Source organism: Phoenix dactylifera, chromosome 1 (assembly GCF_009389715.1).
Source record: "Phoenix dactylifera cultivar Barhee BC4 chromosome 1, palm_55x_up_171113_PBpolish2nd_filt_p, whole genome shotgun sequence".
Taxonomy (NCBI): Eukaryota; Viridiplantae; Streptophyta; class Magnoliopsida; order Arecales; family Arecaceae; genus Phoenix; species Phoenix dactylifera.
The window spans coordinates 34,339,332-34,366,698 of NC_052392.1; the positions used below are offsets into that span (position 1 = coordinate 34,339,332).

A 27,367-nucleotide genomic window follows, 5' to 3' on the forward strand; every position below is an offset into this window, starting at 1 on the left:
TCCATCCTATTGTTAGGAGAATGACAACCAGGGACGACTTATCGCAAAGTATAAATTGATATATAGCTTGATAGTTAAATAATTATGTTAGATTACATGGATTAATGATTGAATTCTTTTATATTAAACTGAATTTTATTAAATGACCAAATAAACTGCAGTCTTCTTTCATCTTTCTGGATGGTTCACTGACTTGCTTGCAAGCTGCTATATCAAGAAAAAAGAGACTTGGAACTTGCAATTATTAATCCTTTGGAAAAGGAGTTTCTTAATAATCAAAACAAAGAAACAAAAGAAAACAGAAAGATTTTCCTATCAGATTTCTCTAACAGATAAACACAAATTTCACGTTTAGAAATATTTTGATTAAAGAAAGAAACTTGAAAGTCCAAAGGGAAAACAATGATTCACCAACTCTGGAAAGAATTCAAAAAGCTGAAAGCTAAACAGAATAATAAAACTAAAAAGAGTGTGATTCTTAAATTCATGAGCATAAAAATGAAGCATGACAGAGATCAAAACAATGTACAAATTGCATAAACAACACCACCAGAAACAAATGGATCATCACTCATTTGCAAATTACAAAGGTTTCCTGAATTAACCAAGCACAATTGTGAATAAATCATGGTGAGTAGGGTAATTCTTAATTTGTTTAGGTGTAATAACTCGAAGAATCATTGAACCAACGAGAAAATCAAGAATTTACAAGTAATTTCAAGAATCTTGCTACTATACGCTCTCCCTTTCTCTCATCTCCAAGTATTGTCAGAATCAAATGCCAAAGTTGAATTAATATATCACCCTTTTGATATGAAAAACAAGTTACGATTCTTCAGTTGCCTTAGGTAGTGTGGCAGCAAATTCATTATTAGAGCTTGAAAGCACGCACAAGGATCCTGGATTATAGTGGTAAATAAATGACATAACAAAATAGGTAAAGGTTGCTGTCATCACTCAAGATCCAAGATATATCCACACTTTGAGTAATAGTCATGATGACCCATGCGCTTTTCTTCTGGTGAAAGAAAAAGGTGGTAGTTTGAGTTCACATTATTTTACTTCAGTTTACATTTTTTTTTTTTTTTGGAATATATATGCCAAGAAATTATTCTTGAAAGATCCAGCATTTTACTTCTTTTCTTAAAAAAAAAAGGATTTGCTAGAGTGCCCTATCTCCTGTTTGTATGCATGAACTTGTTCATCCCCACATGCATCTGATACAAATCCAACAACAGGTGTAGCTATCAGTGAGGGCAACCTCATTACCATTTCCATAGGACGTTTCCTAGACCATTCCCTTTGGAGAAATTAATCAATCAACTATCTGAGATGTTAGCTTAACATTCCAGGGAGAAGCTGAATTCTCTTTTCATTTTTTTTTTTTGGAGTGGAAAAGCTGGATCTTTTTCTAAAAGTAATCACAGTTTGTAAGGACCAACATGCAGCACATCATCAATTAAAACTTTGGCAAGAAAATTGATCATAATGCTACTCATTGAATATCTAAGTAGTTCCACCAAGTAGCTGAGCTGACTACCTATGGAAATTTGGAATTGGCTCAGGCACACTGCAAATTGTTAAATTGTTCATTTTAGACAAAAGATCAAAACCAAGAAGACTTATCTAAAGCATTTGGAACTGACTTTATGTAATCCTTATTAGACATTTTCTTTTTTAAGGGCGTTCTAGTAAATGGTCAGCGTAATTTTTCTAACATTCATCATGATAGATAGGTTGCGTGAGCTTGTAATTTTTCTTTACAGTTTATCGACTACCAACAACAGAATGACTTTATTTCCTGACAATCAGAACTAAAATCTAATAACGAGACAAGTTATCCTTTGTTTTGAATATTTGAAAATGTTAACACATGGACTATAAAATATCTATGCATTATTGATGCCGAGGTTCCTTTTTTAACCATGTTTTAGCAACCAAATTTTGCTTCATAAATTTAAATGTGAACTTATACAAATGGGGGGAAACATGCAAATTTAGGCAAAAACTTCGAAAGCATCCTCAATATTTTACAAAACCTGTATTTTTCTGAGCTTTACCCAATATTGACTCTATATCACCCTGATATAAACCGAGACTTTTGGCTACAGCAAAACCACAATACATACCATCAACAGCAGCACTGACGATCCCACCAGCATAACCTGCACCTTCTCCAATTGGATACAGCCCTTTCAATGATGTACTCTCATACGTATCTGCATGACGTAAGATCTGCACAGGGGAACTTGTCCTTGTCTGCAAACATGGGGAATTTAGAATCAGAGAAAACTTTTGAAATGCTCCAATGTTGACATTGGAGAGAGTATGAACAAAGTTTAGTTAATTGCCTCCAATAGATTGTCCACATGGCTCTGCTCAATGAACAAAAATTCTTCATGCTAAGGAAGCATGAAATAATGTCTCAAGGAAACGCATAAATTCCTCAACGCAAGCAAAATGCAGAATTATAAAACTCTCATCTTTCTTGTATAAAACAGAAATGATGAAAACTAAACCTTCATGCACCAATTATAAATATTGAAGCATAACTCAGACAACCGTAATTTGAGCCCACTTGCCCTCCGACTGCATGTGCAGAAATCAACTGCTGGACTAGTTGACTCATCGAGTCATCAATTTAGCCAACTTGATTAGGAAAACTCCTATGAGCTAAGCATTGGATACATCACCATTTACTATTTTACAACTTTATATAACTCTACATATTAATATATGATTTGAAACTCAAGCTGCAAGAACACAGTTGAGTATTCAAGTTGACTCAACATGGCCACAAGACAAGTTCGAGTTTTGGGTTTTGCACATTGTGGCCTAACAGGATTATTTCATCATGAGCTTGGTCAACTTGACCCAGAAAACTCAGATGAGTCAAGTTGACTCATCACCATTTACTATTTTACAACTTTATATAATTCTACATATTAATATATGATTTGAAACTCAAGCTGCAAGAACACAGTTGAGTATTCAAGTTGACTCAAAATGGCCACAAGACAAGTTCCGAATTTTGGGTTTTGCATATTGCAGCCTAACAGGATTATTTCATCATGAACTTGGTTAACTTGACCCAGAAAACTCGGATGAGTCAAGCATTAGATATGATATCCTTTTTCACTATTTTCCATGAATGTTATAAGTTCATATAAATTTATGAATTGGAAATTTTCTCTCATTTTATAAAATTTTATAAGTTTACATATTAATTTATCAGTTGAAATTTAAGACTGAGAATGCAGTTGATACATAAGTCAAGATGAGTTCAAGTTTTGGGTCCTGCAATACATTTCTTTATACAAAGTGGTATACTGAAAAACTTCACACTAAACTGTCCATGCAAACATCTGGAAGTTTTGCACACAACAAAGAGTCAAGATACAATTAAAAGAGGCTCCAGAAGCAATGTAGTTAGTTCCCGATATTGAGCAAAGGAAATAAAAAAAATAAAACTGAGAATTGAAAGATTTAACAATATTACCTCAACACCATGAAGGAGGGCATCCCGGGAGATAAAGCCTGGCAGCTGCAGATATCAACAAATTCAAAACATCAGAAAATGCAAATGTTGCAGAGAGATAACAATTCCACCTGTTCAATAATCAAAGGAGAAGCAAAGGAAAAAACCTCTTTATCGAACTTTAGTATCGCATGCTTGAAAGCTTGTGTAATGTGAGAGGGGAAGAGCTCATGGAGGTTTGAGGCCTGAACTCCCAAGCGGTAGCTTGATGGTGGTAGAGATGTAACTAAGATAAGAATCAAAGTTAGTTTCAGATTAGGAAGAAGCAATATAGAATACAAACAATTATTACCTGACAATTTGTTCTCCAAAAAATCAGTAACAGCTTGTACAGGGACAACAAAATTTCCACCCCCCATTAATGCTGCTCTTCTTTCAAATTCTCGCTAATCATCAAAATTTGAACAAAATAAATAAAGTTTATCAAAGAACAGTGACAGGCTCTCCCTTTACTTAAATGATCAAACGTAAAGAAATAGTGGCATCCTTCATTTAAAACTCTAAACTTGAACCAGCATCCAGGAAGCTGGTAGAATAATAATGTCTAGATTTGACATGGAACAGAAATTCTGTCATGACTCACTACCACTTCAATTCGATGAGACAAATTAACAAATTACAATATATGTTTTAAATTTTTGTTACTAAACGTGCTGGACCTGTTTGGATGACCATGCAGATTGTATGTAGAATAATTCCTATAAATGACCAACAAGAGAAGGGGCTAGTGGTGGGGAGAGAAGGAATTCTTCTGATTGGGGAAACCCCAGCACAAGAAATCAAAAAGATAGTGGAATGCCGGATATCACCTTTTGCACAGAATTTGGCATCATATTCCTTGGGATTGTGCAAGGTGGCTTCCCTGATAGCACCACTTTCTTCTCTCCAATTTTTACCCATTATTTCTATTGCAACCATATTTAGGGTTTACCCAATAGACAGTAAATGCGAGCATCCAAAGAGGCCCTTAGTTAAATAGTTAACCTTGTTGATAGGCATGTATGATTAACCACAACCATATCCAACAAGTGGTCTCACACTTATGTTGTTTGAGTAATAAATTATTAATTGCATGGTATGCCGAACCGAGCCAAACCACTTGGTTCACCATACTGAACCGAATTGGGGTGGAACCAGATTAGTTCATACCTGTTTTTCAAGAAATACCCCCGAACCGCTTGATCGAAAGGCCTAAGAAGGCCTCCTGAGCTTTCTCAGACCATTCTTCTGTTTCTTTTCAACCCCCACCCCCCCACCCCCCCCCCCCCAAATTCTACCAAAAACCTCATGATTTCGACTATTAAAGGAGGATCCAACTCAAAACAAGATAAGGTGGCTCTCCCCTAACTCATTTCTTCTCCTTTTTTTTTCCAACATTGAAAAATGCCGAAAAAATTCCAAAATAAAGGGAGGTCATGCCAAAATTTCCAATTTTGACATGATTTCATGATATATTGTAAATCTATGGATGATCTATACAATGAGACTAAAATTTTTAATTTTCGTTAAATCTATAATTTTATAAATTAAAAAATAAAAAATAAACAAAATAAAATAAAATTCAAAAAATAACGGTAGGGCATGCAAGCTACTCTCGACCTAAATATGGTATCCATATATTCAACTTTGGATGCGATCATGCACACAGTGGCCTAGGCCCAAATTTAAATAAAATTAAAAAATAAGTAGCTCTTGATGCAAGCCCATTCGCTTAGAAAAATATATGTAGCATCATGGCAGGGTTCTACATGGATCTGAGATCAAATTAATTTTCTGAAATATTTATATTTAAAAATTATTTGTTAATTTAAAAATTATTAAAAATATATAATCAGTGCAAAATAATATGAAAAATTAGTACTACGTATTACATAATTCAAAAGTATTTTCTGAAGTAGAAAATATTATTTTAATCATAACAAAATTTTACGATTTTTAAATAATTAATCAACTGACATGCTTGATAAACACGCAGAAAGAGATCCATCAAGAAAAAAGGATCCAGAGCGTGATATTGATTGGGATCATAGACAAATGTTCTCGAGTCGGTACTATTAGAGATGCAACTAATGCAACACAAAGTTTAAGGAATGAGGGGTAATCAAGTTAACGTAGCACCCGACTGGTAGTTATACCGATATATCTATGTGCCAAGAATACCCATAGAAGATTCGACAGCTAATAAAGACATACTTTACTGATTTTAGAGCAGTGAAGGACATGGTTGCTAAGAAGAAGACAGAGGTGGACCGCCGAGTGGCAAAGTCATCTTTCTATCACTTCAGAGAGTCAGAGGAGACATATGCCCCAGAAGACAAGGCACAGATCCAGGCTGTCATTCAAGTGAGGTCATTCAGGAGGATACGATGTAGCTGCAGATAATCTCGTATATGAAGTAGGATCCATAAATGTATCAGGTTCCAAGCCGTATGTTGGATCTTATTACCTGCAGCCGCAGGCAGCCTATGACCCATACGGACATGGGTATGGTGCGTTTGAGGCATCTTGTTCCAGTGTCTACTATCCTGCGCAGCCCGAAGCACCTTATATGTTGGATTTTACTGTCACCATATTCGGATGGACTCCTTCATAGTTGTATTATTAGCCAGAGGACACCTCTCACAGCCAAAGCTTTAATAAAAGATCCGAGACCAATTTAACCCAAAGTGTATTCCTTATGGGATTAAGCATATAGGACTACAATGCTGCTTGATTAGAGAGGTAGGATGATCTATCTCCTAATTATGTTAATGATCCGGATATCTATGAGAGATATCATCACTCGACGAGTTCTTAAATGTCAACATATATGTTGTACTTTAAATACATGCAATTAAATTTAAAATTTGGCTTGATGCTAACGCAAAAGCCTAGGGCTAGCAAATCCAATGACAGATTTTCAGATTTGTCTCCCCAAAGTAGCATTATTTTAGAGCAATGCCACGGTAACGCAGAAAATTCACTCTAAAATATCAAAAGATCACTTTAGGGTGCACTGGGATGATATAAACATTAAAAAACATCAAGAAACATCAAATTACACTTAAAACCATTCAAAAAACCCCAAAAATGATTACTATACATTGAAGCTTAAAAAAATTGAAAAAAGAATGACGTGCCGGTTCAGAATCCGCATGCCAGACCATACTGAACTAGTTGTCGACCAGTACGGATCCTGATACTAGTTCAGCACTTTGATTAATTGCCTCTTGAGAAATATTCTTATCCAACATTTCTAGGTGGCATGACCACATGCATTCCTGATCAATAACAATGTCCCCTTAGCAATGTTTGAAACAGTAGTTCTTTAAACTAGCAATATGCATATTATTAAATTTTTGAAAAAATGTGAAGGTGCCCTCCCATAGTTTATTTAGATATCATCTATTTTTACAATGACAAACAAAAATGAACTCATCTATTGCAAGAATCGGATGTCCAATCCTCTATAATTGAAGAATGCTTGATTAATCACTTTTAAAAGTGCTTTTTGAAGATGACTCTCCAGTCTACATGAAATTTCCAATGATACATGACATTCAGAACATTTTTCAGCTGTAGCATATAGAACTTCATATATTTGTGAAGAAGCATGAATATTTGAAACTAATGCATAAAGTCACAGGTACCTGGAATTCAACGCCAGCAAGAGCCCCATAAGATCGAAAGGAATCAAAATCATTTGAGGAGACAGTGACAACAAGTGCTGCATTTGCCCATCTAGATGAGCGGCGGGAAAATGACATGCCATTGACGCAAAGTTCTGATGGGTTTGTGCTAGTTAAAACAACCTGCCAGCATGCACTTTAACAAGACTGCCTATCTTGTTTAATAACCAATTACCAAAAATAGATGAGTACCTCTCACACAAAATATACCTGCCCACCAGGACACATGCAAAAGGAATAACAGCTACGAATTACTTCCTCTGAACCAGAACTGACCCCATCGTTCTCTCCACTGATATACTTCACTACTTTATAATCAGCAACAGGTATTCTTCCACGTCCCTCATGGACTTCAGCAGCCAATGCAGAGTACTGGTAATTTACATTATATCACCAATTTAGCATGCCCATAGTCACAGTAAATTATAAGAATATAAAGTTCATAAGAAGGCAGACACAAGAGACGAAACCTAAACACAAGCTCATCCACAAGAAGCATGCAAAGTTGCTCCAAGCTTGGTTCAAAAATAATATTGTGCTTATTTAATGGGTTAAGTTCTGAACATAAATGTACTTCTAATCCTTATGGTTTACAATAGGTAGCTTTTACAAGGCACAGGATCAAAGCATTTCCAAGATAATATAGTACTTGGTTAATAAGCTAAGTCAATTCTGAACATAAATGTACTTCAATTACTCATGGTTTATAATAGGTAGCTTTTACAAAGCACAGTATCAAAACATATCTAAGCACACATATAAATAGGCTCAGCTAGGATCCTAAGATGAAAGCATGAAACAAATATGTCACATACTTTTTTCGAAGAAGACAAATTTAAGTGGATTAACATAACCAACCAGGATAAGAGTTACAAATACTATCAAGCATCTTGGCCTCTCTATGTCATTGCATCTACTAATCTTACATACTTCCCAGCAAGGTCCATCGTACCGGTACCGGTCGGCATACTGGTGGCCGGCCGGACCGGTCCATACCGGCCCGGTACGGTGCGGCGCTGTGGTTGTTTTGAAAAAAAAAAAGTTGACGTACCGGTGCGAACCGGCACTGGTACAATGCCGGTACCAAGCGGTACTGGCTGATACTGATCGGTACGGACCACGTACCGGTCGGTTCTCCTAAAAAAACACCCGGTACCGGATCCGTGTGGAATCCGGTACCGGTCTTGGGCCGGACTGGTACGGGCCGATACGGCAGACCATACTTCCCAGCTAAACTCCCAAAGCTCCGAATGGATAACATCTTATGGAGGATACCTTTTTCTTTAAAGGCCTTCATTTTATTTCATACATAAGCTTTTGTGTCATGTCACCAAATTGTTGTTATTGCAATATGCTACAATTAGGAGACGCCCAAAATCTAGTTCGCGCTTATAGATATCCACCATAATCAGGTTAAATCATTGCATAGTGCTCATGAAAGACATGCAGTTTGATAGAGAGCAGAAAACATTTCTTCTCAATATGTTGTCCCAACTCGAGCAACTAGATCATAAAGCTTCTCTGTGAAGGCATCAACTGACACAGTTTGTCAAACACGATGGTAGAGTTGTGTGTCAAAAGACTGAATATAATCATTGGGAACGAATCAGGCTTGAAGCACTAGTTTTCTCCAAACACATCAATTGTGAGCTGAATCCATGACCTTGGCCTAAAGAAAATTGAGCCTCGTGCCCCTCAATAAATTGATAACAATCAAAAAATGCTCAATGTGTGAAATCCAATCTTCAAAAGCAAAGATCTGCAATATTGGCATTGGTTACCATACCGGTGCGTTACTTGTTTGTACGGTATATTCAGTATGGTACGGTACGTACCCTATAGCGATATAGCTCCCAACCTCTGTTTTCTCACTTTCTATCACGGTACCATCTAAAACCAAGCAGTACAAGTTGGTATTGTATGGTACACACCTTGCTTTTGGGTGATACCGGGCAATACGGGGCAGATCCGCTCTATTCAAATTGATATAGACAACTTCAACTCATATATCAAATCGAACCTCAGTACCAATCTGGTACCTTACCGGTATGGTACCGTACGATACAGGTTGATATGGCAAACCTTGTCGAAAGCTTTAGATTTCATTTTTCCCATGAAAAGTCAAACTTTTTTCTCCAATACTAACATCTAAACATCTAGGGTTCAAAGGATTGATGTGTTCAAAAGCATTATTAGGTCTTCTAATAATACGAATTTCGAAAACGAAGGCAGGCATCAACTAGGAGGAGAATTTGAAAGATGAAATCTTGCCATGATGGGGCCTTTGAGGTGAATTCTTAACTTCAATTGTCTCCTCAACTAGTGCCTTGCCATTAAGTTGATCTTAGTGTTGTGTTGAATAAACAACTTTCAAGCATGATGGTTTATCACTAGAAATTCTAGTTGTTATAAGCTAAGATAGCACGTCCAAGAGTTAAGGTGTGGGGGTAAAAGAAAATACTAAAAATTAATCTTATATGTTCATATATAGGGAGCCATAAAGTTCATAAAAACACATCATATTAATAAATGGTAAGGTCATGAACTGCATAGTTATGCAATAATGATTCGTTTGATTTACTTTAGTTTAATGGTACAAATGGACTCAACTTCGCTCTCTTGAAGTAAAACATGTTTACTTAAAAATAAAATTAATTCAAAATTATTGTTTTAATGAATCAATGAGTAGAGTGCCTATCCAAGAAAAGCATCCCCCAGGCGACCAAACACCAGTCTACATGCCAACATAAGCTCCAGAACAACTAATTTGCTTCGAGATGTCAAAAGTGCCTAGCACCTAAATAGTTGAGCTACCCAAGTGCCTAGACGACACTGCCTACTGTCTAGGCACCTAACCATCAAACTGAGACAACCTTGTACTAAGTTTTCCTGAGAGGACCTCAAAAATTTATTGCTTGCTCCTTGAACTAATTTACTTGTTCTTTGAATCCTTCATCTAGCTGTCCAATTCAAACCAAGTGTTCTTCATGCTAATAAAGTAACTACTTATAATGTTTAGAAGTTTATCATGTTTGTGTCGTTAAGGATGATGATTTTAGTAAGGACATATCTTCTTAAAGATAAGAATAGAAGGGACCAATGATAGGACCAAAGTTCTGATACAAATTAATGTCAGAAGTTTATTTTAAGCACAAGAGAAAGAAGAGAGTCAAGAGACCGAGATAGAGGAGAAGAAATTTGGAGGAGAGAGATATCAAGTGAAACACAGCATTGCATTTAAAAAAAATACAACCTCAAAAACAGCAATTTTCATTGAATTCTGTCTATACCACATGGTTTTATAAAGAAAATATATGATCATAACTTTGTAAAGGACAATGAATAACTACTCTTTTAGACTCTAAGAACACCAACATGAATCACAATTAAGAAACTGTAGACATTGTAAATATCACATTACATATTTACCAAAAAAACATTTTTAAAGTTTAAGCACTAGCTATAAACCATCTAACAAATATAATGATTGACTTTGACTAAGAAAAATATATGAACTACACCAAATGGGCTGATCCAAAATGGTTGGGAAATCACTCCTATTCAATTTCATGCTTATTTAATTGTTTTGACCAAAGTTTGTTATCTCAGTACCAAACCCCATGTTGGTACAATGTAAGTATGGGTTAGTTCGGCAACCCCCTTACAGAGTATTAGTATGGTACAGTATGCCCTGTATAGGGTCATATGCACCAATACTATAAACCTCGGTTCAATAGTTTTGCTTTCGACACTTGTTTTTCCTAATAAAAGAATTTTGATGCCCTCTCACTTCAATCATCATGTGCACTGGCTATTATAGAAGCAAAGCTGTTCTCTTTTCTAATATTTCCCATTGATAAAAGAATTTTGATTTTCACTCATTGATTGAAGATCTGCACTAGATATTTTGGAAGTGGAGTTATTATTTTTCTAATATTTGTCAATAACCAATAACAAGGAACGCCGATAACCGTCTTTTATCCACTTCATCAGAAATATTTCTTCCCCAGAAGAATTGTGATTCGCTGCTCTACTATTCAAAAGCATAGATTGGTTTAATTCAACAATAAAGTGATCCACCTGTTTCTTGCCTACAACACCCTTTAATTCCAAGAGAAACTTCATGTTTCAAACATCACCATGAGCATATTCATCCCGTTGTCACCAAAAAGCCTCACTTCTAAATCCCTTTAGCAACTAACAATTGTATAATCTTGATTCTAATGAGAGCAAATATACGAGAGACTTGAGCTGGTGATCTATAATAAGAGTAGGGAGCACCACTCTATAGAAATTTAAAGTATCATTTAATAGGAGTACCAAAAATGGAAAAAAATCATTCTCAGAAATTCAGAATTGCTAGCGTAGGTTGAATGCTGGAGAGAGTGAGGGGGAATAACCAAAAAAAAAAAGTCATGAGCTCATTCTCACTAATGGCAAGGCAGTGATACCTGCATATATATCTTCCTGCCCTTCTGCTTTCTGAAGACCATATGCAGTTTTTTTCTATTTTTCTTAATAGAGTCTTTCCATTAAAGAAAAGACAAACTCGATCATCTTGCAGAGGCTATTCAGAAGATTTTAAACTAGCATGTACTACTTCCTTTCTGGAGTCAGGATTATGACCTGAGACTTGGTTTCACATTTTGCAGTTCATAGACTGTAGAGTGTAAAATACAGAAGTGAAGTAACATTAATATCAATCTCAAACTCCACATATATGCCATGTAGAAACTGACTTGTTCCAAGGAAAAATCAACAAAACAAATTACCTGTATGCTGTTTATCAGTTCTTGTGGATGCTCAATTCGTAAGCCAACCTGTTAAGAATGCCATATACAATAAACATACAGAACAATATATACAAAGGGTGCAACTAAGAATTTCCTAGTCGTTACAAGTAACAAAAGACAAACCACTGAAAGATAATAAAGGCACTCTGTCGTAGTGAACTAAATCCCCAATATCAGCCCACATGCAAGCAGAATGCACATAGTATCCACAACCCATTCAAAAATAATCACTGCTACAAGAGATAATCCGGATTTGGAAAAAATATGAACAAAAAAACCATGACCTAATCTCTATAACATATTTACAATGAGTCTCCAGGAAAAAGGAGAAAGACAACGAGAATCTTAAAATTAAAAAATCCAATATAATATTCTCTTTGGAGAACAACATCTTCATTTATTATTACCAGTCATTTCCAGGTATATTGAAACTATTTCATTCTTGAGCATATTCTTCAGATGTACATGTTATACAATATGATCAGCAGATAGATGATGGACTCGATCAAACCACTGGAATGGATAAAAAATATGTAAACTTACTGCAAAATTTTTTGGGACCAAATCTACATTGTGTTCAAGCAACATGGGGTACACATCACGAGCTGAGTGACCAACTGCTAGAACAACCGCATCACATGATAACTTCTTGTCATCATAACCAGGTCCATGTCTTGCATCACAAACTTTGACTCCCAAAACCTGCTTGTTTTGTACGATGAGATCATTCAGTCTAGTCCCAAACTTTATATCAACCTGCATAAATAAATAAATATGAATGGAAGAGTCCAGTGCACATCATGCTGAGAGAATCTCAATAATGATATAAAATTCTTTAAACAGTCAAACTGCAGACAATGCCACTCACGCCCAACTCCTTCAGATGCTGGCGGAAGTTGCGCAGCAGCGGAACCAGTCTATTTGTTCCCAGGTGGGGCTTCCCATCAACCAAAATGTTTGGTGGGGCTCCAAACTGAACTAAAGTTTTCATAACCTGCAATAATGAACTAATTTCACTCAATAGCTTATACCTTATTGCCTCTCAAATATAATTTTATAGGGTAAATACGGTTAACAAGATATCAGAGCAGGTTACGGTTCCCATCCACCCACCCCCCCCCCCCCCCCCAGCCCCAACCCCCCTCTTTCCTCCCCACCCTGACTCTAAAAAAACACACCTCTCTTCTTTCCAACATTCCCAAGTCAATGATGTACCTCATGATGCATGGTAGGACGCTCATTTTGTGTAGAGATATAAAATTATTAGCTTGATATGCAGATCCTCAGAATAGGAAAATGTTACGGGGGAACTTAGCCACCATGCCCCACGTGACCGGCACGCGCGCCCAGGAAGACTACGGCTGCCCCTTGATCCAGCAATCCGACCTCGGGTCGGATATCTTCGGCTCCGCAGCCCGACCCCGAGTCGGTTGCCCCTTGATCCAGCAATCCGACCTCGGGTCGGATATCTTCGGCTCCGCAGTCCGACCCCGAGTCGGTTGCCCCTTGATCCAGCAATCCGACCTCGGGTCGGCAATCTCTTGACAACAGACTGTTCCCCTGAGGCACGCCGCGGCCCCCTGCTCCACTACTCCCTGCAACGGCCGAATCCGGCGCTGCCCCACGATTCCCTGTAACAGCCGTACAAAGCGGAGCTCCACTACGCCCTGCCATGGCCGTACCCAGCACTGCCCCACGACGCCCTGTAACGGCCACGTCAGTGGCAACCCCATCGTGCCACACGATGACCAATCCCCAGAAAAAACCCCCAGCCTGATATATATGGGGCTGGGGGGGGGAAGGGGGAGGGAAGAAGAAAGATTTTCCAGAGTATTATCTTACCTGCTACCTCTCCTTCTCCTTCTCCTTCGATCTCCCCTGACTTGATCGTCGGAGGGCCCCCACTACCCTGGTGGTGGTGCGAGGCTTGCTTGCAGGTCTCCCGGCGGAAGGCGGAGCGCAACCGAAGTAATTCCAAGGGAACCCCGTTCACACCGCTGTGCCAATCGTTCTCGGTTTGGACCCCCAGCAACAATTGGCGCTAGAGGAAGGGTCCGGATCTCAGAGCGATCGTAATGGCACGGCGAGGTGGTCGTGGAGCTTCCAATGCTCCCGGTCGCGGGGCCTCTCGCGCCTCTGGCCGGGAGGCCGCTGCATCTCCAACACACTCTCAGCAACACTCCACCGCCCCACCGCCCATTCAGACGGTCGAAGCCGCCCAGTTCGACCAGCTAACCCAGCAGATTCGCACCCTCGCGGAGGCGGTGCAGAATCTGCAGGGTGCGATGTCCCGGGCGCCGCAGCGGGCTCAGGAGCCGCCGCTGCCTGAGCGTTCGCCTGTCCTCCTCAACCCGCGCTCCTTCCTCTCCCATGGGGAGGAGCGCCGGCGCGAGGAGGATTCTCGAGCACGCTCCATTCTGCCGGGACCTTCCCACCGGAGCTGCGCGGGGTACGAGAGGCGGGCCCGGGCGCGTTCCCAGACCCCCCAGTCCTCGAGGAACCCGCGCTCCAGTCGGTCCCCCTCTCGCCGCTCCTTGTCTTCCACCCACCGGTCGCGCTCCCTGGACCGGCGGGTGGACGATCTCCACCGACAACTCCAGGTCCTGAAGGGCCATTCCAAAGATTCCTTCGCCGACTTAGAGATCTCCTCCCAGCCGGCGCTTGCCTCGAGGATCCTGCGGACCCCGAATCCGCTGGGGTTCAAAATGCCGGCGATCGAGCCCTATGACGGGGCGGCGGACCCGCGGGATCACGTCGAGAGTTTCAGGACCCTTATGCTCCTCCACGGAGCATCAGATCCCCTTCTCTGCAAGGCTTTCCCGGCAACCTTCCGTGGCCCGGCGAGGGCGTGGTTCGCCGGGCTGGAGGCTGACTCAATCCGGTCCTTCGACCAGTTCACCCGCCTCTTCATCACTCATTTCGCCGTCAGTAGCCGGCGGCGACTGGTCTCCGACTCCCTCTTTGATGTCCGGCAAAACGAGGGAGAAAGCCTGCGGGATTATCTTATCCGCTTCAACAGGGCTACGCTGGAGGTCCGGAACCTGAGTCAGGAGGTAGCTCTTTCAGCCCTGAAGCGTGGCTTCCGGAAGGGCAGACTCACCTTCTCCCTGGACAAACGCCTGCCGCGGAGCTTCCCAGAGCTGTTGTCCCGGGCGAACCAGTATGCGGACGCCGAGGAGGCGGCCGCCCACCGGAGCAAGGAGGCCGTCGAGATCCCTCCAAAGCTTGGGAAGAAAAGGCGGAAAGAGGCACGCCAGAGGAGGAGCCCGACGCCCCAGCGTCGGCGCAGAAGCCCGTCGCCGGCGAAGAACCACGGCGCCCCACGCCCTCGTTCTCCGCCCCGACGTTTCAACCGGTACACCCCTCTCCTGACTCCCCGGGCCCAGATCCTTATGGAGATCAAGGGGCGGGAGGACCTCCCGGCCCCGAGACAGATGCGGAGGATACCTGGGAAGAGGCCCTCCCGGGCGTACTGTGAGTACCACCGAGACCACGGCCACGACACAGAGGACTGCTTCTAGCTTCGGGACGAGATCGAGGCTCTCATCCGTCAGGGGCGTCTCGGTCGATATGTGAGCGACCGACGTCCCCCCGCAGACCCGCGTCCGGCCGACCCGGCTCCTCCGGAGCCTCGGGAGCAGAATCGACCCGTTGCGGGGGTGATCCACACTATCACTGGGGGCTGCCCCCGGCCCGTGAGGAACGCAGGGGGCTCGACGGAGGCGTCAGGGGCGGCCGTCGCAAAGAGGCAGAGGGTCGGCAATGTAATCACCTTTTGTGATGAGGATGTAAAGGGGGTTCAGACCCCCCACGATGACGCCATGGTGATCTCCCTCACTATGGCAAACTATGATGTAAGGCGTGCCCTAAGAATAGCTTTCCGCTTCCGCGGATAGACCAACTGGTCGACGCGACTTCCGGATATCAGCTGCTGTCTTTCATGGACGCCTTTTCCGGTTACAACCAGATAATGATGGCCCCACAGGACAAGGAGAAAACTGCCTTTATAACGGACCGGGGGCTGTACTGCTACAAGGTAATGCCCTTCGGTCTGAAGAATGCTGGCGCCACTTACCAGCGCCTCGTCAACAAAATCTTCAAAGAGCAAATCGGCCGGAACATGGAGGTGTACGTGGACGATATGCTGGTGAAGAGCCGCCAGGCAGACCAGCACATCGTGGATCTGGAGGAGACTTTCACCACCTTACGGAAGTTTCGCATGAAGCTGAACCCAGCGAAGTGCGCCTTTGGCGCTTCGGCCGGGAGGTTCCTTGGTTTCATTGTCAACCAGCGGGGTATCGAAGCCAACCCGGACAAAATCAAGGCCATCCAAGGTATGTCCCCTCCGACCAAAGTAAAGGAAGTTCAGGAGCTCGCTGGAAGGGTCGCCGCGCTCGGACGATTTGTGGCAAAATCGGCCGAACGCTGCCAACCATTCTTCAAGGTGTTAAAACGCCCGAAAGACTTCCTCTGGACGGCCGAATGTCAAGCAGCATTCGACCAGCTCAAGGAATACCTGGCGTCTCCTCCCCTACTGTCCAAGCCGCAAGAAGGGGAGATGCTCTACCTCTATCTGGCGGTCTCCCCAACCGCGGTCAGTGCGGTGCTGATTCGGGAAGAGGCAAAGCTCCAGAAGCCTGTGTACTACATCAGCCGGGTCCTACGGGACGCCGAGACGCGGTATACGAAGGCTGAAAAGATCGCCTTCGCGCTGCTGACCGCGACCAGGAGGCTCCGCCCCTATTTTCAGGCCCATTCCGTCACCCTCTTAACTGATCAACCACTACGACAGATCCTCAGCAACCCCGAGAATGCGGGACGGCTGGTGAAGTGGGCAGTAGAACTCGGTGAGTTCGACATCCGCTACCAGCCTCGACCCGCCATCAAGGCCCAGGTGCTCGCGGACTTCCTCGCTGAGTGCACGGTGCAGGAGGCGGAACCTAGTCCACCGGAAACGCCCAGCCTCGACCTCCCGACCTGGACGCTTCACATCGATGGATCGTCGAACCCCGAGGGTGGAGGGGCCGGGCTGGTCCTTACCAGTCCTGATGGAGTGATAGCCGAGTATGCCTTGAGGTTTGGATTTCCAGTGACCAACAACGAGGCGGAGTACGAGGCCCTAGTCACGGGACTCAAACTCACCGGGGAGCTCGGCATCCGGCGTTTGAAGGTCTTCACCGACTCCCAGCTGGTGGTCGGGCAGGTCCGTGGGGAGTTCGAGGCCCGGAGCCCGACCATGCAGAACTACGTCCGGAAGGTGCAAGCACTCATTCCCGACCTCGGCAGTGTCGACATCCAGCAGGTCCCCAGAAGCGAAAATGCCAGGGCCGACAGGTTGTCCCGCTTGGCGGGCGCAGAGGCGCACAACTTGTCGAGGGCAATCTACCTGGAGACCCTGGATGCCCCGAGCATCGGCGAGGCTGGAGCGGTGATGGCGATTGATCCGGAGCCGTCTTGGATGGACCCGCTCGTCGCCTACCTCGCCGAAGGGATCCTCCCTGAAGACGAAGATCAAGCTCGGCGACTTGTCAGGAAGTCCGCCCACTACGTACTCTATGAAGGGAGGCTGTATCGGACCTCGTTTACCGCCCCCCTCTTAAGGTGCCTCCGCCCCTCGGAGGCGGCCTACGTCCTCGGCGAAGTCCATGAGGGCGTCTGCGGATCGCACTCGGGGGCTAGGTCCTTGGCGCACAAGATCATGAGGCAAGGCTATTATTGGCCTATCTTGTTGGAGGACTCAAAGGATCACGTACGGAAATGCGACGCCTGCCAGCGCCACGCCAACGTCCGGAGAGTCCCTTCTGTCCCCTTGGCACCAATCACCGCACCCTGGCCCTTCGCACAGTGGGGAATGGATATCCTCGGACCATTCCCCGTCGCTTCCGCCCAGCGGAAATTCTTGATTGTTGCAATCGACTACTTCACCAAGTGGGTGGAGGCAGAGCCACTGGCCACTATCACGGAGGCGCAAGTCCGGAAGTTCGTGAAGGAAAACATCATTGTCCGATTTGGGGTACCCCGGGTCCTCATCTCGGATAATGGTCGACAGTTCGACAACAAGCATTTCCGTGACTTCTGCGAGGAGTTCGGGATCGAGCATCGGTTCACATCTGTGTCGCATCCCCAAACCAACGGTGAGGCCGAGGTGACAAACCGGACAATCCTCCAAGGAATTAAGGCGCGAATCGGTCGGACGGGGCAAGCTTGGGTCGAAGAACTCGAGAACGTCCTTTCGGCGTATCGGACCACGCACCGGAGAGGAGGTCCACGATCCATGGCAACCTGAACAGCTCCGGCTTGGCAGGCTCCACCGCACGTGCACTTATATTTATAGCCAAACTGTGGCCCCCCGGTCGTTCCGATGCGGGTGGCTCCAATAAATGCGGGCGCATCGAATCCGGAGCCGTTCCGGCTCTCGAGGCGTATCCTCCCACGACCTCCTAAGCGTCGTTCTCCTTAATTGCATTCTTCATGCAGGACACTCCGGGCGGCGTGTATCCCACGGCCCACGTATCTCCGCACGCGCCCAGGCCGCATCCGCCTCGAAGAACGCGCGTATCGCGGCCGCTTAACTGGCACTCCTCGCAAGCAGCAACTGGCCGATCCGATTTCCCAGGTAACGCCTCAATTAGCATTTAATAGCCTTCTGGTGTTCCCCAGGCGACGCTTCGAGAGGAGGAGAAATACGATCGCAGCTGGCCACGGAGAAACCCCGTCGAGCGGCAAGTGATAGGCGCGCGACCAACGAGTGAAATTCCCCGAGGCTCGGCCCTCGGATGCCAGGCTAACCCGATGATCATCCCGGGAGCAGACTAGCCTGAAGCCCCGACCGGTCGCCTCGGCTTGCGCCAGCCTTGGCCGACCAACGAGCGGAATTCCCCGAGGCTCGGTCCTCGGATGCCAGGCTAACCCGATGATCATCCCGGGAGCAGACTAGCATGAAGCCCCGACCGGTCGCCTCGGCTTGCGCCAGCCTTGGCCGACCAACGAGCGGAATTCCCCGAGGCTCGGCCCTCGGATGCCAGGCTAACCCGATGATCATCCCGGGAGCAGACTAGCCTGAAGCCCCGACCGGTCGCCTCGGCTTGCGCCAGCCTTGGCCGACCAACGAGCGGAATTCCCCGAGGCTCGGCCCTCGGATGCCAGGCTAACCCGATGATCATCCCGGGAGCAGACTAGCCTGAAGCCCCGACCGGTCGCCTCGGCTTGCGCCAGCCTTGGCCGACCAACGAGCGGAATTCCCCGAGGCTCGGTCCTCGGATGCCAGGCTAACCCGATGATCATCCCGGGAGCAGACTAGCCTGAAGCCCCGACCGGTCGCCTCGGCTTGCGCCAGCCTTGGCCGACCAACGAGCGGAATTCCCCGAGGCTCAGTCCTCGGATGCCAGGCTAACCCGATGATCATCCCGGGAGCAAACTAGCCTGAAGCCCCGACCGGTCGCCTCGGCTTGCGCCAGCCTTGGCCGACCAACGAGCGGAATTCCCCGAGGCTCGGCCCTCGGATGCCAGGCTAACCCGATGATCATTCCGGGAGCAGACTAGCCTGAAGCCCCAACCGGTCGCCTCGGCTTGCGCCAGCCTTGGCCGACCAACGAGCGGAATTCCCCGAGGCTCAGTCCTCGGATGCCAGGCTAACCCGATGATCATCCCGGGAGCAGACTAGCCTGAAGCCCCGACCGGTCGCCTCGGCTTGCGCCAGCCTTGGCCGACCAATGAGCGGAATTTCCTGAGGCCTAACCCTCGGATGCCTGGCCTAGCGCCGGAAGAATTTCCTGAGGCCTAACCCTCGGATGCCTGGCCTAGCGCCGGAAGAATTTCCTGAGGCCTAACCCTCGGGTGCCTGGCCTAGCGCCGGAAGAATTTTCTGAGGCCTAACCCTCGGGTGCCTGGCCTAGCGCCGGAAGAATTTCCTGAGGCCTAACCCTCGGATGCCTGGCCTAGCGCCGGAAGAATTTCCTGAGGCCTAACCCTCGGATGCCTGGCCTAGCGCCGGAAGAATTTCCTGAGGCCTAACCCTCGGATGCCTGGCCTAGTGCCGGAGGAACTTCAAGAGTCAGGAGTCGGCGAGACGCTACCAAGAGTTAAAAAGAGGAGCGAACGAACAGTCCGACAGCAACGGCAGCAGCACAAGGGAGAAACTCGAGGATGCCTGTGGAGAGAAAGGCGGACGGGGAGGGCCCCCGGTTAAATAGGCGGAAAGGCGGGTGACGCCTCGGTGACACCAGAGGACGCCTGGCTGCCGAAGGATCGTTCGCGCCCCAAAGGCGAATCGACGCCATTAAGGAAGGATGTCCGCCGAAATCCGCAGACTGCCAGATCAGCGACAACCGCCATACGCCATAAAGAAGGCGGGGAGCTCGGAGCGCGCGCGCCTTTCCGAGGGATGGCGGCAATCTCGAAGCGTCACTCCCTTCACCCGTTCCCCTCCTGGTTCCAGGCTCGGAAGTGGGGGACTACTGTTACGGGGGAACTTAGCCACCATGCCCCACGTGACCGGCACGCGCGCCCAGGAAGACTACGGCTGCCCCTTGATCCAGCAATCCGACCTCGGGTCGGATATCTTCGGCTCCGCAGCCCGACCTCGAGTCGGTTGCCCCTTGATCCAGCAATCCGACCTCGGGTCGGATATCTTCGGCTCCGCAGTCCGACCCCGAGTCGGTTGCTCCTTGATCCAGCAATCCGACCTCGGGTCGGCAATCTCTTGACAACAACAGACTGTTCCCCTGAGGCACGCCGCGGCCCCCTGCTCCACTACTCCCTGCAACGGCCGAATCCGGCGCTGCCCCACGATTCCCTGTAACAGCCGTACAAAGCGGAGCTCCACTACGCCCTGCCATGGCCGTACCCAGCGCTGCCCCACGACGCCCTGTAACGGCCACGTCAGTGGCAACCCCATCGTGCCACACGATGACCAATCCCCAGAAAAACCCCCCAGCCTGATATATATGGGGCTGGGGGGGGAAGGGGGAGGGAAGAAGAAAGATTTTCCAGAGTATTATCTTACCTGCTACCTCTCCTTCTCCTTCTCCTTCGATCTCCCCTGACTTGATCGTCGGAGGGCCCCCACTACCCTGGTGGTGGTGCGAGGCTTGCTTGCAGGTCTTCCGGCGGAAGGCGGAGCGCAACCGAAGTAATTCCAAGGGAACCCCGTTCACACCGCTGTGCCAATCGTTCTCGGTTTGGACCCCCAGCAACAGAAAATATTCAATGTCTTTTGATCTTAAGACGCATCCAGTAATGATGGAACTTATACAGAAAGAACATTAAACAGATGCCAATAGAAATATTCAGCAGAACAGCATTTCAACCATTTCACAACTTCTAGGTTCAACCGTACGCAAATTTCACATGCCTTTGGAAATATCCTAAATGAAACAACATGGTTACTGCTATTCTGTTAGAAATTTTACCGGCACTAAAATCAAACACATTCAAGTCAGTATGATTATAGTATAATAGCTCACAATGTGTTAAGAAACATAATTGTATCAAGGAAATATGTGCAGCAGCATGCCTCTATATAATATAAAAGATCAGTACCCAAATGTCCCCAGTGTAATAGCAATTACATGATTCAGCCTTGCCCAAAAGGAAAGGCCCGTGGAGCCACATCAACTTCAACAAGAACTGGGACTATCACTATTATTGTTGTACTAAAGACCCTAATCTGGATTTACATCAATTGCATTTGCTTCATGAGACTTTATAATGAACTTTTGTGATTTTGATATGTGCAATAGCTCTTCATTTAATCAGGATGCGAGTACTGGCGGCTTAAATGACTATGCCACCTTCCACTTGTAGGCAGTCAAAATTAGCAGCATATATAGGTTTACTGGGTACAGACATAGAAGGACAGAAAAATAGAGGCCCCAGAAAGCCAGTCATACTTAAAACTCCATCGTCCTCAAAATTACTAAGAGATCATCCAATTTCTTAAATCATTAGAGTCCAATGTTTAATTCATCACAATACTGGGAGCCAATCACAAAATGTCATATAAAAGGTCCACCTTATCAAGCAAAAATTTCCTCAAACATGTGGATTTTTCTGATCAAAGCCAAACCAAAGACTATTATATCTGCCGTTCTGATGTTGTGGTTAAGATGCACTTCAACAACGACAAAAAAGAAATGTATCATGCCTGATATAATCAATCGCATTACTTTAGCTAGTTGCCAAATGTAGGATAAATGAGACTTGATTGGAATAAAATGATCTTGAATCACCAAGGAGAAAATTTATAGATTTGCCATGAAAGAATGAACGAATTGATAAAACCATAATCAACTTGCTAAACGTAGGATAAATGAAACATGATCAGAATAAATGATCTTGAATCACTGAGGAGAAAATTTGTAGATGTGCCATGAAAGAAAGAACAAAATTATAGCACCATAATCAACCACAATCTGGGTAAAGTTCTTGTTACAATGCAAAGTGCTCTGCAAACCAGAAACAAGCTAATAAATGCTATAGACATTAATGAAGGTTCTCATTTATCATAGATGTTCTGCAAAGATAATAGGGTAACAGTTACCTATGGGTGAAAAGTATTTCAAGAAACATTTGTCAATTTAAGAAGATGCATTAGGGTTAAAAATGGCTTCCATAAAATAGAGTTCAGATCTGGATCAGGTCAGATTCTGATGGAAAAACTGCATCCAATCAGATTCAGATACATATTCTGATAGAGAGAAAATTATTTGAATATGGATACAGATGTGAATTTTATTTTTTTCTTTCGGATTTGGATTCAGATATAGGGATATTAAGTTTCTCTTGATTTCAGATTATGATATCCAGATACTAAGGTATGTTCTCAGTTTTGGACATATGATTACTTAATATATTAGTAAAAAGAAAACATCTTCTTTTATTCAAGGCATAGGGGCTTGCGTAACATTAACATGGATGAACATACATGTTATGATGATCAAGAAGAGTGCTATTAATTAAATCAGTTCTCTGTGCATGGTACTTGTCATTCTCCTAATTTTTTAACAACATTTATAGGCCTACATTTTATAACCAAATGCTGTGCTTATCGAGTTATGCTCGAAAATCCAATTTGCATCCTACATAAATCCAAATAATACCTGTAACCCCCAAGAAAAGATGAGGATATGATTATAATTTGTAACTCTATCCATCAAAAGCAAATGTGGATATTTAATATCCTTTTAATATGCATATCCATATTTGTATCTGCTGAATAAGTAGGGATATGGATATTACCAATATCCAACCCATATCCGATCCATTTTCAGCCCTAGGCTGCATCATGTATCTCTTTGAGAAAGGAAAAGAGGCACATAAACAATATCATGATACAGAAGTAATGCACAAAAATGAAATTAAAAAGTATATGACCTTTATACAAGATATGTATCTAAAAATTCCAAGCAATTAGAAGAATGATGAGAATACAAGTAAGAAACAGTTAAGACTGTTATCTATATATGCTGCATTGATATGACTGCTGCTAAGGCATGGAATAATATCATAAATCAGCTTTATGAAAATAATGGTTCAACTTGCACTTAAAATTAAGAGGACAACGTCTAGAAAACACAATAAAAAGAACTTTCACTAATACCAAAAACTAAAATTTATAACAAAATCACATAGTAAGGTTTGGATCCCACAGCCTGAACACTGTCGCTGTTCCTTCCGATTCTTGTTACCAGCTTTCCATCACTCCATGTACCTGCACCACCCTGCTATGAATGAGTACTTCATAAATGATCTCAGTAGGATAGCCTTGTCAGTAACCTAAATTAAATCCACCAGCATCTCTTTTAAAAGAACTTTCTACATTTTTCTCAACAGAACCCAACGATACTCCTCTGAAAAGTGATAATTATAAAGTAACAATACCATATCGATTCCAAAGTGATCCAGAAGAAATTAAGAACTCTGTAAAAAAACTAAAGATCTACAAAGAAAGAAGAAGTTAAAAGAAATTCTGAGAATAACTTAATAAAAGAGCAGAGCTTAACAGAATATGTGGAAAGTTATAAAATTCAGATTTTATTCCTAAGATCCTTAATGATTAATAAATTAGCCAAAAGAAGCGAAAACACTTTTGTCATGTAAGAAATTAGGATTGGCAATCAGCAGGCCCCATTGGGTTGACATCATATATCAAAGCCCATAGGACCCTGACCCAAACCCGACCTGACCCACCAGCAGGTCAGGAATTCCTGACCCAAATCTGACCCATAGCCAACCCACAACCAACCATCTTAACCATTTAAGGCCCATGCCCAATTAGTTTTGGATTTTATATTAAACGGGTAGTTTATTTTTTTCATAGATTTTGGACAGTTTTGCTACACTTCATCTCTCCTTTTAGTTCTAAGCCACTGGATCAATAGTTCAATCAATGGTTCATATATCACATAATATATAAATATAAATGTATAAAAATAATTATATAGATTATATAACCCCCTTTCATGACCAGACAGATTGAGGGGCCCTAACCAGAACATGTCCCAACCTGTCGGCAGGTCAGGATTAGCTAACCTATCCCCAACTCGCTAACCCAAGGGGTCAGGTTAGGCAGGTTATTTCTGGTAGGGTAAACGAGTCAAGTTAGAAATTGCCACCCTTAGAAGAAATTATAATAGTAATGTGAATACAATTTGAGATTTTTCTTAATAACCTAGAGACTTACCCTCAACTTGGTTATGAGTTAGCTACTTGTCATGATAAATAAAAAGTAGTGTGTCTAGAATGATCACATTCCAAGAGGTTACATTAGCTTAAAAATGCAACTAGTATGCAGAACGCGCAAGGATTGCTCAAAAGGAGGAAGCATAACATGAACAAATGGAATACCATCTTAAGACATACACACACATACATACATATATACATACTAGAAAATAAGCACATGCAAATTCAAGTTAGAGAAAAATATTGAAAAACAAAAGAGGAATATAAACTAGTCAATTACGTTATTATAAAGTAAAAAATAAATTAAATAAATATTAGAAAATGTTAGAACAGAAAATCAATTAATACAAAGAGAACCTGATACCGGGTCTTTTATTTAACTGCAATTTTATATTTAGCCTTACCAAGATTTGCCGTACCGATCGATATTATACCATACAAGGTGTACCGTATCTTACCGGTACTGAATCAACACTCGATAAATTGAACCTTACCATACTATACCGTATACTAACACTATAATAGGATAGTACCAGTATGGGTTCTGTATCGAGATGGCGAACCTTTGTCTATGCACAATTAATATTTCACATTAGTCCCTTAGACAGTTAGGCCTGCATTTTGCACAGAGGCTTGCTCTTTTCATAGTTATCCCTACTTTGTAAAAAGATGAACCAGAGATTAAATATAAAAGGCCATCAAAATCAAGGACCAAGTACAAAATGTGAATTAAAAATAAGATGACAGTCAATCTAGGGGGAGATAACATAAAGAAATATATATTAGAAAATAAATGTACTAAAAAATATAATACTAGTACTAAATAAATAAGAGAAATGACAAAAAAGAAACTAAAAAGTATAAACAGGAAATAAAAATAAAGTAACAGAAAAAATAGAAAGAAATAAGAAATTTTGAAATAGAAAATATAAATAAAAAACAGAAAAACAACAAATGAGAACATGAATAGGAGAGCAGCAGATTTTAGACAGGGAATGTGGAATGCAGTTTTCGTTATAAAGTAAGGGAGAGCATGTGCAAGAGTCATTTTAACAAGGAGGGAAGGAGGATTTCAGCATACGGGAAAAGCTAGCAGTTTTGGTGCTAAGATAGTAGAATTGCAGAAAATTTTACAATTTTTTAATCTAGCGAGGTTGCAATAAATTAATTGGAACAAACAAAGAGGAGGGAGAGAGAATCTGGTTAAGTTTTCATTTTTTGAATTTAAATAAAGTTTCCAGCAAGAGATGCAATATGTTTCCCTAAATTAGTAAAAAGTGGCGGATATGTTTGAGCATCCCTTATGGTGTTTGAATTTCAAGACAAGGACTAGAACGAACCATGGGTTTAGTTGGTATGTTAAATTTTCTAAATAAGAAAAGTGCGGTGGACAATTGTGTAAGGATGAAGAGGAGAAAATAGAATTAGGGAGAGAAAATAGGCGAGAGAAAATAGGCATGGGTCATGAAGAGCAGAGAATAAGAGAGGAGAGTCCGGCCATGGGGCCAAATGGATTGTGAATTTTTCATAAATTAGGAAAGGACGGCGGAATTAGGGAGTTGTCTAGAGAGAGAGGGGCAAACACAAAAAAAGAAGGTTTTATAGAAGATAATTGTCAACCAAAAAGTTGATAAAAGAAATCTATAAGAGAATATTCCTTAATTTAAAACTCTTTTCAATATAGCACCAGCAAAACAGTATGTGCAATGTGCAATAAATAAAAGGATATGACTTATATTAAAAAAAAAGAAAATAAACATGCTTATATAAAATAGAAAATAAAAATAAAAAGTAATACAAAAAAATTAAATGCAAAAATGCAAAATAAACTTAAAAGCATAAACAAAATATGAAGCTAACAAAAAGCAAAGTAAAATTTAAAATGGATAAACAATAAAAACTAAAATAAAAAAAATTTTAACTTTCCATAACCATTAATGCCATCATCTCTATAGCCCACTATATTCAATTTCAGAATCTCTAAATATCCACATTCTATTAGGGGCCCTTGACTATAGGGCACTCTCTTACAAATATCCTTGAACAAATATATTACAACTAATTTGGAGATCACATTGTGTCCGATATTTCCTTATTGGTTTCCTTGTTTATTGGGCATCAAAAATAGATGGATAGTCTGTTTGGCTTTCCTCAAAGATGAGATGAGTTAGTAATTAGAGATTGATTAGTAAGGAAATGAAGAAGGGACGAATTTGTTTCCAAATGAGAATATTTTTTGGAGAGTTTAAAGGTATTCTAAAATTACTTTAAGGGTATTTCTTTTGTCAAAAAAGTTGAAATACAGAATTCTAAAGGCAATACTCTGGAATTCAAGGACAAAACATGTAAATGGAAAATTTACAACAGCAATAGAAACCTAGAACTTGAAGATTTCAAATTAACGTATCAAGAAGTCTGGAAATAGAAAATATTAATAATATAATATAGTGCTTGATCTGATTTATGATTTAAAAGCATATCAAAGAGATACATTATCTGATTTGCGTATATTCCACCATGTCTAAATCAAAATCAATAGTCCAGAGTTTTAATTATGTGATCTACACTACATTGTAGTACATTAACTCCTTTAAATAGAGAAGGTAAGCCAAACTAGCCTGAACCACCTGGTTCAGGCATACCGAGCCAAATTGGTTGGTTACCGGGATAGTTCGGTGGTTTGG

General features: G+C 42.9%; 1 protein-coding gene across 2 annotated transcripts in view; it reads right to left on the reverse strand.

The window, feature by feature from the left end:
- Positions 1-1,879: 1,879 nt before the first annotated feature.
- LOC103720589 (uncharacterized protein Cbei_0202) overlaps positions 1,880-27,367 on the reverse strand; it is a 38,955-nt gene continuing 13,467 nt past the window's right edge. The window contains exons 4-13 of one of the 2 annotated variants that reach the window (XM_008810356.3): positions 23,648-23,719; positions 12,868-12,993; positions 12,543-12,755; positions 11,979-12,026; positions 7,417-7,578; positions 7,168-7,329; positions 3,831-3,924; positions 3,646-3,764; positions 3,500-3,544; positions 1,880-2,259 (exon numbers count right to left, since the gene is read on the reverse strand). In XM_008810356.3, coding sequence (XP_008808578.2) covers positions 2,023-2,259; positions 3,500-3,544; positions 3,646-3,764; positions 3,831-3,924; positions 7,168-7,329; positions 7,417-7,578; positions 11,979-12,026; positions 12,543-12,755; positions 12,868-12,993; positions 23,648-23,719 — 1,278 coding nt within the window. In that variant the 3' untranslated portion in view covers positions 1,880-2,022. The remainder of the gene's footprint in view (positions 2,260-3,499; positions 3,545-3,645; positions 3,765-3,830; positions 3,925-7,167; positions 7,330-7,416; positions 7,579-11,978; positions 12,027-12,542; positions 12,756-12,867; positions 12,994-23,647; positions 23,720-27,367) is intronic. The other variant, XM_008810358.3, reaches the window with a different exon arrangement.